Source organism: Chaetura pelagica, unplaced genomic scaffold (assembly GCF_000747805.2).
Source record: "Chaetura pelagica isolate M959 unplaced genomic scaffold, ChaPel_1.0 scaffold47, whole genome shotgun sequence".
NCBI lineage: Eukaryota > Metazoa > Chordata > Aves > Apodiformes > Apodidae > Chaetura > Chaetura pelagica.
In genome coordinates, this window is record NW_009954140.1 from 3,612,948 (window position 1) to 3,633,967 (window position 21,020).

The window sequence follows — 21,020 nt, forward strand, 5'->3', positions numbered from 1 at the left end:
CCAAAACAACTGTGATGGCAAATCATTCCTTGAAGAACCATCATACCAAAATAACCAACACACATCCAGACTTTTAAAGGGGAAAAGTATTTTAGCAAAGAATAAAGAATTCTTGTGCCTCTACTGATAGAAGCACTTGGTAAAGTACTGAATCTCTGAACAGTCAAGTTTTTGGAGAGCCCAGAGCTTGCTCTTCCATGAGGCCCTCATTGCAGTGTAATATCCAAGTGAGCTATAAATTAGCTGGCTCCAAGACTGGGAACAGTCCAGCTGCTGCAGCACAGGGAGTTCAACACAAGCTGGAAGATCATGTCAAAGTACATACATGGCTGGCCAACCTGGGCTGAGCTCTGTTCTGCCACAGTAGAGTGTTACTGGTAACTAAGTTAGCTAGTTTAAAGCAAGCTTAGATATTTCTGCATCCTATAGCATCACAGTAGTTACTGGACTGTAGAAATGTACTTCCTCAGCTGTAGCTTCCCCTTTTATTTCCTCAGAGCATGATGAACTGGAGGCCAGAAAGACAAAATTCCATTAGCCAAAGAAATTAAAGATGGGAACAGAGGTTAGTGGTTTCTAGAGCCACTTTCCTGCAAGAATTTTTATTTGCAATTTTTTCCATTAAATGCTTTAGGAACATCTTTATTGTTCCCCCTGAGGAAATAAACTTTGCAAAGAGAGCCTGACAAACTCATAAATAAGTGCTGCAGAGCTTTTGAAACATTTGCAACATCTTCCATCTTGGCTTGTTTTCTTCTCCCAGCTGATGTTTGAGATGACTGTTCTAAGTAGCATCAGGATGCCCTTGTATTCTCTGTTGGCAACAAGACCAAAAAAAGAAAAAAAAAAGGTATGAATACAAATGTCCCTTTCCCTCTCCTGTACTTTTGGATCAATAAAAAAACTTTAAATATAGTAACATACTTCTTAGAACACTGTACAATGAACTAATAAATACAAACAGTTCCCTGGGGAGATATTAGCATTATCTTCATCAGATTGAAAAGGAAATAAGACAGTGGGAGACTTAGGTTAACAATTACAGGCTAGACTGCAATACTGTTAATCACCAACATCTGCAACTGGGCGCTTACTGATAAAAGCTGGATTCTACTGGGAACTGCTGGCACTCAACAAATCCCAAAGTCCCATCCCTTATTTACTCATAGATGTCCAGTTGCCACAATTAGGCCCCCATCTTCACTCCCACAGGGAAGAAAACCTTTTCCTAAGAAGTAGCTGGGTATCTCAGCAGTGAGCTGTGTTTAACTTTTTGATGTCACGTTCCTCCAACAGTTTGCTCCTTTGAATAGGTAACCTATTCAGCACAGCAGGGACATGGAAACCTGGCCAGCCACTGGGAAAGGGCAAAGAGAGATCCCAAACTTCATTGTCTTTACATCACATGACAGAAATAACTCTGTCCACTGAGGATTCAGAGCTGTCAAGTCTTTCCTGACATCTGTTGCCAAAGCAAGTCTTCCTCTAACAAATACCTGCTAATAGTACATGGTGGCCTCTAACCTAATAGTTTAGTCTGTCAGCACCAAGGCGCCTCATGCCTTTTGTGGACTTACCCCCAAAGGATTTGCCCCATGAGTCAGAGGCAGGAATTCCTGGTTTATAATTCAATGTTTATTTCAGAGTATCACCTTGTTTTTCATATCCTGACTGCCTGAATACCCCCCCAATTTTAAATTGACACATCCTTCATCTTCATTTCCTGCCTGAAACTCCTGTGCCATGTAACTGTGCATAGTAAACACATGCCAGGTTCCCCCTCAGAGCTGGCTGTGTTGTGCTGGCATTGGGAAGCAATCCTTTTACCACAGCAAACTGACAAAATACTTTTGGAATCACTTGGGTAAGATGAGAAAGTAGCTGAAGAAAGCCCCAGCAATTTCTCTGAAAATATTAAAATTGTACAGACTCCTGTGTCTCAGAGGGTACATTCTGAGGTTGAACAAACAGGTAGCTAAAAGTACACCCTGTCCTGACAGAGGCTGCCAGTCCTCATGTACCCCTAGGACAGAATCAAACAAACAAACAAACAAACACACTTCTAAGAGGTAATAGGGGAGGAGGAGGAGATATGAAGTCAGAATGTACCACTGAGGTAAATCTGACACAATACCAATTAGTATTTGGCGAAGTGGCTACCTCATTGTTAAGATATTTCCTTCAATATGTTTTCAGAAACTGGGACCATTAAATAACTTAGAAAGATTGCCAGCTCTGATTTCAGGAAGGAAACCTCCTCCCAGTTCCTCTCTAAGTAATTCATTTCTTTTGCAAATACTTCCTATGGATGGCATTTAAGATACAAATTTCTGAAACAGGAGAAAGAGAGAAGGAACTCCAACCCAAAACTTTGGAGTCATTTCCAAATGACCTTAAAGTCCAAGACATTCAGGTTCAAGGTATTCTGGTCTGCAAATTAGTCAGAACCTGTTCTATAACTAAGCCTTTGTACAATTCAAATAATGCAAACTTTAACTGATTGTTTTTCCTAATGCACCACCTTTCTTGACATAATACAAACACTTTCAGTGCCTCCGTGCAACACAACACTTCTTGTCCACGTACAGTGTTTACTAGAGCCCTGAGCTCAATTTTATAATGGTCTCTCAGTGAAGATAAAGCAAAGTTCCTAAATTTCCATGCTGGATTTTATCGATTCTGACAGAAACTGTAGGAGGACAAGAGCAGGGCTAAAACTCATTAAAATAATTTGCTTCACCTTTCTTTTCCACAGTGCTGTACTCCCATGACTTTTGAAAGATCAGTGCAAACTGAGTAAATAAACAGAGTTGATCTGAGGAGTGGAACCCACATTATTATGTGAATTTAGAGAGTGAAAAGGACAGCAGGATCTGTTGAGTCTCCACCATCACTACTGAAACAAGAAGGCTGCATGTCCTGTCTCTGAAGACAGAACTCTGAGCAGAACTCTCTGATGTGATGCCCTTTGTCCCACACTTCTGGAATACTTATTATTTCCCAAACAAAATGAAATTCTGCAAGTTTTTTGAAGGTCACTACAGCTAAGTTATCCATCTGGCATTTCATGTGATTAAGATGCCAGCATCCAGCCCAGCTCCTGAAGCCTCCTTTCACTCACAATTTAAGGGAGCAGCAGATGGAAAGCAACTTCACCTCTGAGTCAAATACTTCCTTTGGCTATGAAGAAGCAGAACAGCTGGGGAGGAAGTTAAAACCACTAGATCACGTTATAAGGAGCATTTTCCTTTTCATGAGTAGGATCAACAACTCATCTAGACCAAACCTCTGAGGTACCTGACAGTTAAGCATTGTGTGAAAATGAGCTGTTGAAATAAATAGTTGCAAGAAAACAGAGAGGCCCTCAGTAGCTCCCTGCCTCTTCTGTACTCATCTATGTTGCCTGAAAAGTGCTGAGAGGCAAATAGAAGGGATGGAAAAATCTATGACAAAATTTATCTGACCAGTCCAACTTTAGGTCACTTATCTGGAGAATTCAAGAAGGTTGGTGCTGGTTTTTGTCACAGGCTTTATTTGGAATAGAAGTGGGAATTTAAGAAGCAGAAGAAGAGGATCTGTTTTTTTTTGTGCTATGTCCTTTAAATATTAATAATTTTTTAAAAAAGGAATAGTTACTATGATATAAGTACATTTACAGTATCTAAGGAGGGGACAATGTCACAGAGATGAATAGAGTAAGGCTACTTCTAGGAAAACTCAATGAAGATGTGCAGTGTTGTAAAGCTTTAATAGCCCAATTAATTATAATGGAAGTGATTTACATGGGGTAGTCAGTGTATTTTTACTGATGCAGCCTCATTATACTTCCACTGAGAGATTATTTTATTCACTTTTGGCCACAAGAAAATAAATTCATAAAACTTTAGTTTTTCATCTAATGTGCACTATGAATTATGTAGGGTAAGGAAAAAAAAAAAGATAAAAACTCCTCCCTGAGCTTATACCAGGTGTCTGTCACAGCCACTCTTGACAATTTTTCCTTTGTATCAGACACGAACAAACCTTCTGCTGTGTGACTTGCCAAGGAATGCCTGGTATAACCCAGAGGAGGGTTCAGCTCAATTTATTTTTAGAAAATTGAGAGCAACGAATAAAAACAGACCTTTAAACTAAGAGAGACAATGATACTATAAACCCTACTGGCCTGTTAATATATGTCTGTTTATTGTAACACAATCTGTGACCTTCAGTGCACTGCCTGTGTCTGTAAATAATACAATGGCTGTTTTTTTATCCCATGGGGATGTGAGTGCTGATGGAACCTTTCAAAACTCAAATGGATGCCATAAGCTGACGTAGACTGTGCTATTGTGATTCTTATTTATGAGTCTCTCTCTTTTTCTTCTTAAGTACAAGTTCCAAAGTCACGAAGTGGATGGCAGAAAAAACACCCTGTCTGCTTGCTTTGAGGTTGGTTAGATAGCTTATCTAACACTCATAAAAGTACTCCTGAAAAGTACTCCCTGCCTCTTAGATCTCTTGAGAGCAGAGTAACAGCTCATTCAAGACATGTAATCTTTAAAAAAAAAACAAAATCCATATTTTTTCCACTGGCTTCTTAGCCCTCTAAAGCTGTTTACCACCTATAGAACCTTCACAAAACGCCCAGTTGTTTAGCTGAGATCCTCCATACATGGGTGGTACTATTCTCACCTCCTGGTTCAAACAGATAACTGTGCCATAACTAGGTACTCTGAGGTAAAAAACTGAATGCCTTTAAAATTTCTTACAAACTCTGAGTTTTCACCAGCAGCCCGTAGAGTCATCCTGCTGTACCAGTGGATGAAAGTGAACCCAGAAGGAAACAATCACAGACAGTGAACAGAACTTCAGCCCAAGTTCAGGTGATCAGCCATTCCTCCTTAGTTTAACTCTTAATTTCATATCCTAGGAAGAACCTCACTTCTCTGGATTTTCCAATCACAGAATGTGTGTGCATGTGAGCAGGCACATCCCGAGGAGATTCACTGGCACCGAACACCCTGTTGATTTTACAGATGGGTCTGGAACAGCAGTTCTGTCCCCAGTGATCCATTAACCAGCTTAGCCGATTCTTATACACAAATCTTGAGGGCCTCAGGTCCATCAGGAGCCTGAAGCAAGCAGCAACCACCCCCAACCTTGGCCATTCTGTCAGCATGAATGTTTGTGACACATCCAAAGCTGAGTAGGGGTCAAACAGAAATTCTTGGAAGATCCGTATTCGCCATCTACCTCCTGAACCAGCATTACCAAACACCAGTCAGTTCCATGGACTTTTAAAGCTGACCATTCTACAAACGTAGCACTGAAAGTCTGATGAGTAAGAATCAATATGAAGGGACTGCCCAGTACCAGTCCTGAACAACAAGCAAAACAGAGCAACACTTGAACACTATCTCACTAGATACACAATAATCTCAATCCATGTTCCCTATACTTAACTGCTTAAAACAAAATACATACTTACAGAGTGCCTGTTTTCCACAGAATCTGCAAAATAAAACACAATGTATAAATTATGAAATTGCATGTTGCAGAGTGATCAGTTCCATGTTCCAGAAAACAGACTTCTATGTTTAATCTAACTTCTTTTGTTTGATGTAAAATCACTACCTACAGCAAGGGTTCAAGCTCTGGTCCTAAGAGGTATCCCAGCATCAGCTTAACTCAAGTACCTGGGTGGGACTGGACATTTCAAAGACCATGTTGAACAGTACATGTTTGACAGCTCTCCTGATTATGGTTCAGAGCAGCAGTCTCTCCTGAGACCATAAGCTGTCACTGGACAAAAAAGAATCTTCCTTTTAGAGGAGACTCCTTTGGAGTTCTCATGAGCATTACACTTCCTCTTCCAATTCCTTGCCAGGAAAATAACATATTGCAGAATTCCGGTACAGGATACAATTTTCAGGGACAAATAAGATCCTAGAAATACACCTGAAATGTTATTAATAAAAAAATGCTTGTTCCCAGTGACACCCTGAGAGCCAGGAGGCTCTCTCCATTTAGAATCAGTGAACTTTAAGATTAGAACTTAGGCTTTTTTTTTTTTAAAAAAAAAAGTGGATTTAACTATTCAGAAGTTTCACAGAATACCTTCAAATACTAAACCAAATATTTCTTTGCCCTCAGAAAGTAAGACAATCTAGAGACAATGGGAAAGTAACTCCACTCTTAGAAGAGGACTTCAAGTCTTGTTTAAAGTGCTCTTTTGTATGGTCTGATAAGATATTTCACATATGACAAAAGTGCTGAACCTTGAAGGGTATTTTCTTGGAAAGTATATCACGTTAAGTGGAGAGAGTTTGTGTCAAGGATATTCATCTAATGCTCAAAAGAGGGTTTGGACTATGGCTCTGGGTTAATCTTGTCCACATTTTTTCTATGATCATAGGATAGTATCTGAATCTATGTTTTTTCTAAGTATTTTTAAAATATCAAATGATAACATCATAGGTAGAACACTTATGTAGGATACTATGAAAAGTACTACCATAAACAGACCTTATTAAAGGTCCTTCAGAAACTCTCTTGCCAGCCACCTGCAGTAATGAGGAAACTGAACAGAGCTGTGAATCTAACTTTGCAGATAACAATGCTAAAGTCTTCTTTCCTCTCTTTCTCATTACATCCAGGTATATTTCTGGTGCACTTAAGCTTGTACAGTTTCTACCATCCAGATTTTTATTACATTAGGATTATGATTCTGCTTCACAGAAAGCAGCACCATGAGCACAGTATGTAACCAGGCTGCATTTCTGGAGCACAGACTGACTACCCCTGCTGCTGGCACTGTGCACTGTGAATGCTCTCCAAGGCAGCTCTACCCAGAACTTTAAGCCTAGGAAGAGGATTAACAACTGAGGTGATTACAGCACCTTAATACCACTGCCTAAACTTAATTTCAGTATAAAATTGATCTCAGTGTTTGGCAAGATTAATCCCTATACGTTTAGCCAGCTTGAAAAGAAAAGTTACACGGGAAACACCTAAAAGCTTTTTGTGTCCTGAAAGCTAAAAGAAGTGAACAAAAACACTGCTGACCCACGGCTACATCAAAGCTTGACTTTAAGTGGACAAAACTATATGTAAGATTTATGAAGTGATGCATTAACGAGCTGTAGTTTAGTCCTCTGACACAATGTATTGTCCTCACAGGAAGGAGGAAATGAGAAATTTTGTATAAATTCCAAACTTCAAACAACGGGATGTTTGCTACCAGGTCACAATAACTGACATCCCGCCTCCTTGTTATCTGTCACCCAGATTCAAATTAGTGTGGCTTTCTAGCTAAGGATCATATCTCTCCCAGGAGAATGCCATAATCTGTGTCCTGTGAAAGTGCTGCTGAAAGGCTGTATGACTTCTAAAAGGTACCAATCCAGTAAGTCAGCACGTAGCCTCTAACGGAAGCACAATGACACTGCTTCTGCAGATTCTTTGCTACATAAACCTTTTTACAACTTTTAAAATTTCATTCCTGTTAAAAAATATGAAGTGTTCTTTACTTGAAAGGCACTGCTTTTACCGTGGCTAAAAAGAACGGAGATGTTTTCAAATGATACTTGGCTTTGTCTGACTGAAAAAAAAAGCAATAAATGAGCTATGCCGGATTTTAGTCATATACAGAAAAACTGGTCAAGCTTTCATAGCAGGGCAAACAAGAAACTGCATATTTTGTGAAAGGAATCAGAACTGAAGGTCTGGTGCTGGAGATTTCTAAAAGATTCCCAAGCCTAATAAAGGTAGGTGTTTTATGGATTTCTGATGGATTTAAACTCTTGCTATTGCTTTTAGTTGATGGGGGTTTAAATTCAAAGAGCACATTTTTTCAAAGGAATGCATTAATGGAGGAATTTAAAACACTGCCATCCCTACCTGCTCTGCCCTTTTTCATTGCTAAGGTTGTGGAGAAGAGAGTAAATGCCTAGAGAGCTGCAATTCACAATCCACCTCAAACCCATCCCCGACACTGATGAAAGTTAAAATGCCAGATTATGAACTGAAGAGGCTGAACTGCAGACACATTAGTGCCTTCTGCCAAGCCTTCTACTGGAGCAGTAGCTTCTAACAGAATCTTGGCAGGCAGTTTGGGAACAGATCTTACACAGGGGCACACACGCAATTCAGCTTCACATTTGAGGTTCAAGCAAGGTCAGAACCTCCCTGCATATTTGTGTCTTACTGAAACCATCTGGCTTTGCCTCATTTTTGGCTGAAGCTATTGTAAGCGTTTGGCTCTGGAATCAATGTCTGACAGATTCAGGCTTTGGTCTAGAACATGTCTTGAAACCTAAAGACTCAAAGAGTTTTTATTTTGGAGAAGGAAAAGGTTATTTGCATGATTTTGGACTCCATGCTGGAAAAGGCACTCAGTGGGAAATTCTGGCTAAGTACAAAGGTGTTAAGCCTGAGGCTCTGTAGCAGGAAAGTATTTGAGCAGATTTCCTGATTGCTAGAACTGATTTCTAATAGTTTGTTCCAAACCACTGAATGCAATGGGGGATTTCTCATGCCTCTTTCCACTGGGATGTATTTATTTTTCCATAGTACATTGTTAGTTGCAATAGGATTCTTAGAATTTCCTGTCTCGCCACTGCTGTTGCTTCCAAGCGACCAGTTCGTTTTTCCAGACTTGGCAGCACAAAGGCTGGCTCTGCATTTTGTTCACTAGCTTTCCATTTTCCCAATAAGAAATTAGAAATAGCTACCTTGGAATAAGCCCCTATGAGTTCAATTCAGCACACATCAAAATCAGTGCAAAGCATATTGCTGGCTTCTGGGAGCTGTGCATCTGGTACAGAGCACAAGCAGAGGTCACTGGAGGCAAGAATGTATGGATACTTCAACAGGAAGTGCCCAGTAAAAATGTAAGGAAATTTGTGGAGTTGTCTCTGGTCTTCACAGCAATCCCAGAAACTGGGATCAACACTGAGAGAAGTGGCGAAGCTGAGATAAAGCTGAGATATGGAGATGCTTGGACTTCCTGCCCCTGCTGCCTCTTGGGAGGATGAAAGGTGTGATGAAGTAAATCATCCACTAAAAGAGCCTCCACCCACTCATCTGAATTTAGTATCTGACACATCCTCACCCCTCCCTCAGGAAGAGCACCAGCTGCCAGCCTAGCCTGCTGGGACTGCAGCATGGGCAAAGTAGGCATCAGGGCCACAGTCATTTTATCATTCTTGGCAGTCTGTTGATTTAGACAATTGCCTGTTTTGCTTAAGTCTCAGACTGTCTCCATTCTTGCTCAACAAAAAGCATCAGTTCTGGGACTGAGCTGGATATTCCTGACTCCCAGTATACTTTGACTTTTTCATAGAGCAACCAAAGAAAGAAGTATTTTAAGGAAATTAATTCATCCTGATAGGTGGGAAGAACTTGCAGACAAAGGTGTTATTGACCAGACTGATACTGACAGTGATCATTCTCCAAAATACTAAAATAACAGCCAGTATTAAACCAATACCTGGTGAACTTCCTGAACACCAAATCTTTCTCTGAATTAAATTAACCTTTCAGTAGCAATGCAACTGTAGTTGTAGTTAACTACAGATTAACTGTAGTTAACCATGTGCAGGTCTTCTGGGATTTGAAATGTGCATTTCATAGTTTATTTCTGTCTGCCTTGATGTAACACCTCGTTATGCCTGATACTCAGAGTAAGAAAAGCAGCACATCAGATAGGATGGGAAGTCTTCCCATAGTGTAACGGAAGTGCTCAAATGATTGTAACACGAGATAACCTAGCCAATACCAGGAAAATTAGAAGAAAAGGAATAATCATAGAATCATTTTGGTTGGAAAAGACCTTTAAGATCATCCAGTCCAACTGTTAACCCAGCACTGCCAAGCCCATCACTAAGCCATGTTCCTGAGCCCCATATCTACGTGTCTTTAAAGACCTCCAGGGATAGTGACTCAACCACTTCCTTGGGCAGCTTGTTCCAGTGCCTGACAACCCTTTTGGTGAAGAGGTTTTTCCTAATATCCAATCTAAACCTCCCCTGTCACAACTTAAGGCCATTTCCTCTTGTCAGCACACTGCCACAGACCTGGGGCTTGGGAAAGGTTAGAACATTATCTTCACTATGGATTCATGATTTGGTGTAAGGACAAGTAGTAGCTGTGGAACTCAAAAGACAAGAGAAGCTGGTTACTGATGTGGCATCTGCCTTAGTGGGGACAGCAGTGAGAGCCATTAGAAAAACAAAGAGAAAAAATATTTTAGCTCAGTCACAAATAATTGCATCAGACATAACAACTACTGTCATCTCCTCAGCTTCCTCTCTAGTGGACACCATTTCTGGAATGCACAGACAATTCCTTAAAAAGACAAAATTGCTTATGAAGGCCTCAATTCAGTCTAATTAAACAAACCCAAACCACAATAATTACCTATAAACACATAATACTAAATTGTTACCTAGATCTTAGGTATGAAATCTGTCAAACTGCATAGATGACACCAATTCCCAAATTATTGTACTTTCCCCATAGGACATATTTGTCTGACCCATTAACTTCCTGAAGTAGATTGCACTATTTGGCATTTGCTCAAAAATCTCAAAGAATATTCAAACATAGTGCAGATCATAACTGCAAACCAACATATGTACCCACTAGTATTGTTCAACATCTTTCACAATTTGTCGTAATATACTTATATTAATATATATTAAAGTACTTAAGAAGATAGATCTGTTTCCTAGGGATCCTCCACTGCATTTATACTTTGCCACCTTGCAATCAATCACACAGCCATCACAAATCAATGTAAATGTTGCATTTAAATAGACTGTAATGGAGCTATCCAAAGCACAGCTATGTGATGCACTGCTTATCTATTTGAAACACTTTTCCTGTGTATCAGTCAGGAAAAACAGACGTGATTAAAACAATAAACTGTTACTATGTTTCCAAGAATAACTGAAACTGCAGAATGCTAGGCATAGAAGAGCAGGTGGACTGCAAGATTAAGTTGTGTTTGCATATCATCTGGCTAATTTAGTTCAGTCTTTCAATCATATCTCATCTTATTCCAGTTTCCACCTCATGTCAAGCACAGCTCTGTTGCACCAACCTTCAGTTTACAACCCACAAAACATCCTTCTAGTACATAACACTTTCCAGTAAGTCAAAAACAGGAATGATGGAAGGTGCAATGATCAGCTCCACACCCTGGCAGAAAGTGAGGGGTTGTGCCACCAGCTGCTGCAGCTTGTTACAGGTTCAATTCACGCCCCCTGGAAAATGCTTCAGAACATTAGTGTCCTTTGGGTTCAGCCCTGAAACCAGCTGGTTTTTTTCTCATGCTGCTGCCAGGTGATCCTACACGAAGTGCCCAGCTCTGTTCTTTAGTGTACAGGACATTCTACTTTTCAATGCAAGGCTGAGAAAAATCAATGCAACATGTAGCCTCAGCACCAAGCTAGGAGTAAGGATTCAGAAATTCTGTTCCCAATGTTGTCACTCTCTAAACACATTGCCTTAAACAAATGACCTAATCTCTCTGTTTGTTCAGCTGTAAAATGGAGATAAAATTTGCCTTTTAAGTCCTCACAAGGGAAAATTGAGTAATGTTTTCTAAAGCACTTGGAGACCCTCACATGAAAGATTCCCTAGAAACAGAATACTGTGTCATAGCAGGTGGGAAATCCCTTATAAAATAGAAAAAAATAGCAAATTAAAACACAATGATAAAAAATTTGAAAAAGGCAAGCAACAAACCCAGTTGGTAACACAGATGGGGACAAAATCTGAACAGTTTACAGTCCTAATATTTACAAATCCAGACTTCCTAACTTGAGGGGAGAAAAGGAAATCCTTTATGATTTAGTCTTTGACAAACTATAAAGAAATGCTTTTAAACTACTGTCTCTGAACTCATTACTGCCAGAACATTTAGAGACAGTAATTGCTAGTAAGCTGCTAATGCCACATGCAGCAGTCTGTGTTACAGGAGCTGGAAGGGTAGAGTGGCTGGTACATACAACCTGAGACTATTTCTGATGGTGCTTAAACAACCAACCCACCCTCCTGAAGTGATCATATTGCTTCAGAGTTGTTGTCAGAGGCTTTACAGATATTTGCTGGGGCTGTAACCAAAACCAGTGTAATAATTTATAACCCTTGGCAAACATGATCAACTAAGAGGAACAGTGGTCAGGACCAGTTGAGGTAACACAACACAGCATCTCATCCCTCACAGGGCATGTTCAGCTACAGACTCAGATCTAAACCCCTGGTCAAACTACTTAGATACAGTGCAAATGGGCTGATGAAGTAGATATTACAAATATTAATCTCACTGCAGTAAATATCACTGGTTTATGAGGAACCAAGAAGGTGGTGTACAGTTTTTCAACACCTGTGATTTCGTAGCTGCCCTTTGGTATGTTCCTATGTGACCTGGATCTTTTTATGGCATTTATCTTCTAAACTATTAACTCACAAATTTATCCCTAATCTCTACACAAACGCTTCCTTTATGTGTTTAATTTTTCACTAGCTTACTTACCATTATTAGCTTTTCTGATTTCACTATAAACTGTTTCAGTCCCCTTCTGTACAGGAGCTGGAAAATGTATTGGCACAGAATCAATTTCTTTCCTTTTTTTTGTTTGCCTTATGAAAAGCTCCTTAAACAAACAGAACACACTGTTTTACTTTCAGAGGAAGTAGTTACCTAAGCAGCAATGACCCTGTGGAGTCTGTATGAAAAAGCAACTACATCCCCTCCCACAAACCCAGGCTGTAAAATTCTGAGAAGGAGGTGTCTCTCCTTCCATATAAAAATGATAAAAAATAACCTTCCTTTTCTAAATTTGACTTTTAACATTCTAATGATCTTCTCAACTTAAATTGATACTGTTTTTATTTTACAGAGACATCTACCACTAAGGAAGAGCTTCTTTGGATCACTTTGAAGAGCTGCTTCAATTTGTTCTAAGGATTTAGGGATGCTAGACCTGGGGAGATCTAACATTTGGAAGACTACCCTCCCTTTTGGCAATTAGCCTTATTACATCTTATGGGTACAAAAATAATCTAATTTGCTGCTCTTTGTGAAATGTCTCAGAGGAGTATTTGCAGATTTTACACTGCACACTTTGTGTTCAGGTGCTACCCAGGAAAGGTCTCCTCCCAGAGTTCCTCAGTATGGTGGACTCTTCCACGAGTGCACTGACAACAGTGGAACACAGCAGGACTGAAGGCTAAGATGACTTGTGGAAGACAGAAAGCAGGGAGAAAAAGCAGAGAAGATTTGTGCCTCCAAGGACATGGGTGGCACACAAACACAATGTTAGTCTTAAACATGTTTTTCAGACCCTTAGGTTTACAGATAAGCCTTTTGGGTAACCTCAGTAAAGCTATGTGCTCCAGAACTCTGCATTTAGGACAACCTTCTTCATTTGGTATAAAAGCCTGTGCAGGCAGGGTCTGGGAGCTTGCTGTTTAAGGATCTCAAAGCATTTTAGAAACATTCATTCATTTAAGTTAAACTGAGTCTCTTAGAAAACCTAAGAATTCTATCAGTGTTACCTCAAATTTCTGTGGACCCTCAATAAACCAAGAAGTTAGATTTTTCTAGTTAAAAAGCAATAGAATATGGTTATTGCCACTCTGCAAGAAACGGGAAAGAAAATTCACATTTCTGGATACAGAGTCCTGTACTTTAGCTATAAAAAATCCCCCAACATTTAAAGAATTCAGACATACTGATCTGCAGCCAGACTCAGAATCAGGACTGCTACTGTTCTCCATCACTCTGAAGAACTTAAGTGTCTCTGGCACCAGATTCTAATTTCCCAAAGTTAATTTCATTGCTTTCAATTCTGTTAAGCATCCTTTAAACATTGGGACCTAATACATATGAACTGACTTGCAAACTTGCTATTAATTTCAATGACAGTAGGAGTTACACTTCAGAGAGTGCCTAATGACAGCTTTCAAACTTGCAGTTTTGGCATCAATTTTCTTTGCAAAATAGTTGAAGATCTTGAAGCACATTTAATGTGTTTATTGACTGTTGCTTAAATGATCAATTCAGTTTCTAGTGAAGTAAGAACTCATATTCTCAGAATTTTAATGAGAAGTAGCTCATTTCATTTGGAACACCTTTTTTTTTTTTTAGCAGATTCCAGTCCTAAATCTACTCCTGTTGACTCTGTGGAAAGACTTGATGGGAGGCATTTCCTTAGCTTGCTTTCTTTTTTTTTCAGTCATTTCATTAAATGGTGATATAATGCCACTGCCCATGTTGTTTTCTTTGTTAATCTTCCAAAAGTCGCCTCAGCACTGAAAATATGTGCTAGGAGAAACTACTTGTATGATTTGATATTTTTTTCCCACTAACTTTATAATGTTGCCACCCTGCAGATAACTAATCAGCTATAAAAGTAAAAGAAGGAGCATGTTCTTACTCAGCTGTGATTAGCCATTTCTCCCTCTTCATTTTAGGAATATTTCCTGACCTTACTTCAGCATTAGAATGTTTTTTGCTTGGATTAACCACAATGGGTCTAAATTACTTTGCCATCTTTTTGCACAACTAAGCTTTAGAAAAGATAAGCACTGTATTTTTGTCAAGCACATAATCTCTGCAAGTATTCAATTGAATCATTCTGTAGAATTACCACCTCTTTAAATATCAAATTAACATTCCACTATGTCTATGCCAAGTAAGAGCTGGACTGTGTAGCCCTGCCTCCTATTTGCCTAATCTCTTCACTTTACTTCAAAAAAGCAGGTACCAAATTATTCCCACATAGAGGCTTTAAAATAAAGCACTGAAACTTTGTATCTAGCAAGGCTACCTCTCAGTAACCCTGCAATGAACGCTGTGACTTGCTCCTCACACAGAACAGAGTACACAAATTCTTGATGCAGTAGGCAGCCTGCTTGCCATTATACTATGTGAAAAAGTATTTTAGAAACAACCAGTTAGTGCAGACACAGGCTGGAAAAACAGGGTGAAAACACTGTTTGAAAATATAAGTAGCTCTTTACTGCTAAAGACCAGATGTAGATACTCTTATAATTCTTTTCTCTTGTTTTGAGATGAAATTCCTTTAATCAATTCCCAAAGTGTCACTAAGGCTGCTGTTCCAGCTCAGATCCTGCAGTGTCTTTTGCAGTAATCTTTTACAATTACAGAAAAGATGATTCTTCTGCTACTGAGATGAACATCAGTATTGACATTGACAACAGTGGCAGGAGGAATGAATGACTGCAAAGATAAATTAATATCAAGTTAGCCCTGAAGGATCAAAGAAACCTGGAATTCCTCAGAAGGCAGAAGGAAGCAGACTGTACATGCAGTTATGCATGCTCAGAGAAAAGGTCAGCATTATATACTTTGTCTTCATTCATGTTGTGTATGTCAGACATTAACATGAGACAGCATTCAGTTAAAATAATCTGATCTCATTTACACACTTATCTTTTAAACAGTAGTTTGCAGTTTAATGGGATTCAGCCTACATAGCATGGATACTGTCTTATGACTCATGTCTTTGGTCTCTGAAATAAGTGAGTGGTCCCCTCCTACCAGGAAAAAGCAAATTTGTCCATTTCTCCCTCAGTTTGCTTCTCATTCAGCTAAAGCAAGGTAGCAGACTCCACAGGGTCATTGCTGCTTAGGTAAGAGCAGAGCATAAACATCTCTTGTGGGGTTTATTAGCTCTTAGCTACTTGAAACTTTTGCAAATTCCTGAAAGATTTAACAGCCTTCAAGGCAAGGACACAATGATATCACAGCTCTCCAGATGACACAGAAAGGTTGAAGTGTGCTTTTGGGTGCTGAGAATACATTTCAGTGGGTATTTCTCCGTCAAGGTTGCAGAGACAGGTACCTTAGCCTCAGGCTTCAAGGTCTGGTTACTGTTACTACAGAACTACCAATAGGAGGCCAAAGTTATCTGACCACCAATATTCTTATCTCTCTGTTTAATGTGCCACAAAATCCAGGATGGTCTCCAGGCCTCTCCAGACTAAAAGACTATTCTCTCTTCCTTCTCCATCACCAGTGAATTACAGCTTTGACCCTTCAACCAGTTACATTACAAAGGAGGAAATTCCACTGCCTTCTGTTCTCTCCATTATCCTACCCTGTGGCTAACTTCAAATGGCTCTCAGTGAATTCAGACTCTATAACATGAGGATTCTCAGCAGGCTGCCTTCTGCTCAGAGCCACAGCTCCAGACCTCATATGGATGGAGAGGGCAAGTGCAGAGAGGATCCCAGGGGAAGAAGAGCTGCAATGAACAGAGTGGTTGTCACAGTACCATCTAGGTTAGGGAGCTCTACTGGGATAAAACTGTCATGCAGACAAAACACAACCTGCTCCTACATTCAGAGGTGACAATATCACAGCAGTGTAAGGGAGCAACAACATGCCTAGAGTTGCTCCCAAAACATAATCAGAGAGGCCAGACAGTTTATTACCTCTGTGAGGATCAAGCGTTGACACTTCAACTTCAGTGTACTCCACCTCAGCACTCTCAAGGACAGGTCCTGCCCCAAAAATATCAAGAAGATGTTTCTTTGTAGGACTGCATGCTTCATTTGAGTTCTGGGCCTGATCCTGCTGCCACTGCAATTAATGGACAAGTCCTCATTGACTTTGATAGGTGCAGGATCAGGCCCTGTGATGGCAGATGTGAGCTACTCTGCTAAGACCATTCCTAAGGGTCACCCCAAGCTGAAAGACAGTAGAGAAATTCAGGCCAGATCTCTGAAACAGCTTGATGTACATTTTATGCCTAAAACTCTTACTTTTGATTTAACACATTCAAAAGTGGCACAGCACAAATGGAGCAGGGAATTATCTGAGATTCCCCTGTATTCCTGCTCCAGCTCTTCTTTCTTCTATTTCTCTCCCTGCCATTACTTTTCCCTTCTCTTCTATGTCTGCTGTGGCAGGACAATTTCCATTCTCCACTTCCCTCACAGCTAGAGCCTTCTCCCAGTCTTTCAAGGCCTCCCCCATCACCTCTCATACTCTGAATTTTGCTTTGCCAATAAGCAATTTCAGCACTTTGACATCCTTCAAGCTCTCCATGCAACATCTACAATGGCAACCCATCTTCCTCCTCAAAATGCTTCTCTGCCACAATGCTCACAGGAAGCCTGGTAATGATTGGACACCTGATTTACTAAGAGGGCTGGCTGACAAGTACTGGATACTTGGATACAATAGACACAAGCAACAGTTTTTGCTGTTTTCTCTTTTTTCCTTAGTGGAGATGGTTTTCTACTAGATTGCTGTAAAAGCTGGGAGGAACCACAACAGTCATCCAGACAGCAATCCTGCAGAAATGCTTGTGGATTTTTAGTGCAGAAATTAGAGAAAGATCAAATTATTAGAACAGTAAATTTTTTAAGCAGCCTTGTAATAGTATTGGTGAGAGTCCAAAAAAACTTCAACAGTGTTTAAGGTGGCATATTAGTTAATAATAAAATTTAAGTGACATGCTTCCTACAACAGCAGTGATTCTGAATGATCAATATACCTTTATGTTCCCATGTTTCTGCTGTTTGTCTGCTTTGCATGAGAATGTCTCTCTAGTTCTAATTTGACTTATTCAGGCCACAATGGAATAACTTCCATGCACCGACTACAAACTCCTTCCTTTTGTTTGCTAACCTAAAAGCTATTGCCACACTAATGCAGAATATGTACTTCTATTTTTAGAGATTTATGAATAATAGGTTTGTTTTTCACATCTGGTAGAGAGATCTGCAATAGCCTAGCTGGTTTTAATGAAGCTGCCCAATCCACAGTAAGGATTGAACCAATTCCTTGCACACACACAGATTGTTAGACCAGAGCCCCATTTAATCTGAAACAGGTAGAATACAATGGGAAAAAACAAGTCTTTGAGCTAGAGTTTCCGAAGGTTGTTTCCAACTTTTCCTGTGAAATTAACTTAGTGCAGCAGCTTTCTCTTAGTTTTTGTGGTACAATGCTGCCCTGCCCACACAGAATTGCACCAAGGAATTAACAATTAGAAATTCTTGCCATCTACATTGCATACAGGCTCATGCAGGAGTCCAGTTCTGTGCTGTGGATTAATTTTAGCCTAACTTTAATCTTTAGTTACACTGATACATTTCCAACTATCTTTCAAATCATGGTCTAATAAAGAACCAAGTCAAAATGTTCCATTAGCCATCAGAAATTGCATCTAACCCATGAGAATACTTTCACATCAATATAAAACAAAAATATGTGGAACAAAGAATGCAACCCCCACATATCTGAGTACTATTCCTTCACTAAATATCTTAGGAACACCTTGTCTTGAAGAATAGAATGTGCTGCATGATGCAGTGCTTGATGACAAGTTTTAATGAAAATCATGGAATCATATCACCATAGAATGGTTTGGGTTGGAAGAAACCTTAAAGATCACCCTAGTTGGAAGCCCCCTGCCAGGGCAGGGACACCTCCTACTAGACCAAGTTCAGATAGATAGATAGATAGATAGATAAATAGATAGATAGATTTATGCCACATGGTGCCTCAAGGTATTTGGCAGGTTATTTTATTCATATTTCATAGCAGATTATTTTTAGGTATAATGCTTAAATATTTCCATATCTGATGAAATAAACAAAGGACAGAGAAGTAAAAGGAGAAGTTTATAGAAAAGATTTTTTAAAAAAAATTCTGAATATCTGTTGTATGGAACTTAACATTTTGAGTCTAGGATGTATTTCATACCATCCTTCATTAGATGGCCTGAACCCACCACAACTAAGTACACTCCTTAAGTCAGTAGGTAAATGGGTCCTATCATTGTAATTTTGCACATATGGAAAAAGAACTAAGCTCAGCACAGGAAAGAGTCTTCCTCACTATCAAAGAGAAAAAGAAAAGGACTGGACCTATCAAATCCTGATTGCTGCCATTAGAAAACGTCACAACTTTCAATCATAAAATGATTTTTAAATTGTTTAAATTTGAAATTACCTTTACTTTCATCTGTTGATTTCATATGATTTTCACTATCTTCAATGTAACCTGATCCTAAAATATTAAAGCAAAAGTTGAACTGACAAAATATTTCTTCTAGCCAATCAAATGAATGAGTTACACAGCTGCAGTTCCTACTGTAATGATGTTTATTTACATATGAGAAAATCTACTTTTAGATTCCCACTTACAACATTCATCTACCAGAGGTGGAGAGAATGTGGCTTTTTAAATTATCAGCTAAAAAACAGCCAAGGGGTAATTTTGATTATATCAAGTGCTCTAAATAACATGTCCACCTATCTTGGTAAAGTGCATTGAGATCCTGGAATTAAAGGTGCCCAGTCATGGTCAGTTCACTTCCTTACACTGTGGCCACATCACAGCACCATGTGACACTACTAACATTTCCTCTCTGAAATAATTTTCTTACAAATGTGTCAAAACTGTCCAAAAGAGAAAGTAATTTTCTTTTACCATGATTTGCAAGATTATGAACTGGTTGCCTGGTAGCAGTGCCTTAAATAGACTTCTAAACCTATCTTTGTGTAAAATGTGCTTATAAAAAACTGATAGAAGCTACTTAGAAGAATGCTATTGGTGTTCCTCTGTATTCCCAAAGCACTGGGCCCTATCCAAACAACAACCAGGTAAATCCAAAACTTTAAATAAATATTTAATTAAGCCAATTCACTAGTAGTCTTACAGCAAAATGTCCTACCTGAATAGTAATCTCCATCATTGTGCTGTCTTGGCAGTTTTTCACTTGTCAAGTTGGTAGGCAAGGCAGAACTGGAAAGCAAACCAATGAAAGTTGATGTCATTATCCAAAATCAGTCAATAAAAATAACAACATGATGATATGCAAAAATCAGCCACTGTATATGCTGACTACCCCTCATGCTGAACTACTGAAGCTAACAACAATTTTGCCTTTGTCTTTAAGAGAAGCAGAAGCAATCTTTAAGGTAAAGTATGGGCCTTTTTGCATTACTCTTCTTTAAGACCTCTGTATTTTTGATGTAATATCTAAATGCATTCAAACACAGGTCTGACAGTCTTCTATTTCTCTTAGCTGGCCTTTTTTTTTTTCTATTTTTAGCGTATTTCCTCATCCTGTTTTTGTGTTAGCAGGTGGTACATGAAGTACAACCATCTATTGTCTGCAGGTGTGTGCCCATAATAAACTATATTCATCTGGGATAAGGCCTCCAGTCCCTTCAGCAGAACTGCTTCACCACTACCATAAAAGCAAGTCAGCTTACCCAGACATCTCCAGGGATGGTCCTTTAGCTTGAGAAAGAAAAAGCAAACCACCTATTAATAGACTGCACAAGTAAAAGAATTTTAAAGTAAAAATCAAAACAAAAATTTAGTGATTATCTATCCAAGTCAGAATAATTTCTCTTAGCAATCACAAAATTAATTACTTAGTGTCTTATATTCTGTTTATCACCCAAGTGCCTTTAATGTCTCTTCCACAGAGAACTTAAGATCCCAAATCCCAGACTTTAGTCCGGCCAATTTAAGCAGACCAGGACATCCAGATACTCCAAATTTTCACAAGACTTTGCAATGTACTGCATATCACAGGATTTTTATTAAACTAAGATGTACTTATTTTTTGAAAGAGCAAGATCTGAAAGAATAGCTTCATGATAAAAGACAAATCCCTAAGTCTAATTGTATTACAGCATGGGGAGAAAAACACAAAACAAACCCCAACCTAATAATCTTAAATTTGTTTTATAAGGACTAGAGAAGTACCTCAATTACATCTGAGCTGGGACCCCAAATCAAATTGTCACAGGTCTACAAGGGAGGAAAAAAATCCTCAGGCCCTGCCTGCCTGCCTCTACACTGCACAGGACTGAATCCCAGACCCAGGGCTGCATCAGAACAGTGCAATTCTGGCCTTTTTCCAACAACTTTGGCCTCACTCATACCCTCCCAGCACCATTAGTTAGGTGCTCCCTTTCTGCCCAATATACTTGGAAAGCCTGAGCACACTCACAGCTTAATTTGGACCATCTGA

General features: G+C 39.3%; 1 protein-coding gene across 1 annotated transcript in view; it reads right to left on the minus strand.

Annotated features, from left to right (window-relative positions):
- Positions 1-262: 262 nt before the first annotated feature.
- Positions 263-21,020, minus strand: part of PECAM1 (platelet/endothelial cell adhesion molecule 1) — a 29,922-nt gene continuing 9,164 nt past the window's right edge. The window contains exons 10-16 of the mRNA XM_010002694.1: positions 20,251-20,278; positions 19,707-19,777; positions 18,983-19,039; positions 16,453-16,521; positions 12,524-12,580; positions 5,471-5,493; positions 263-814 (exon numbers count right to left, since the gene is read on the minus strand). Coding sequence (XP_010000996.1) covers positions 785-814; positions 5,471-5,493; positions 12,524-12,580; positions 16,453-16,521; positions 18,983-19,039; positions 19,707-19,777; positions 20,251-20,278 — 335 coding nt within the window. The 3' untranslated portion in view covers positions 263-784. The remainder of the gene's footprint in view (positions 815-5,470; positions 5,494-12,523; positions 12,581-16,452; positions 16,522-18,982; positions 19,040-19,706; positions 19,778-20,250; positions 20,279-21,020) is intronic.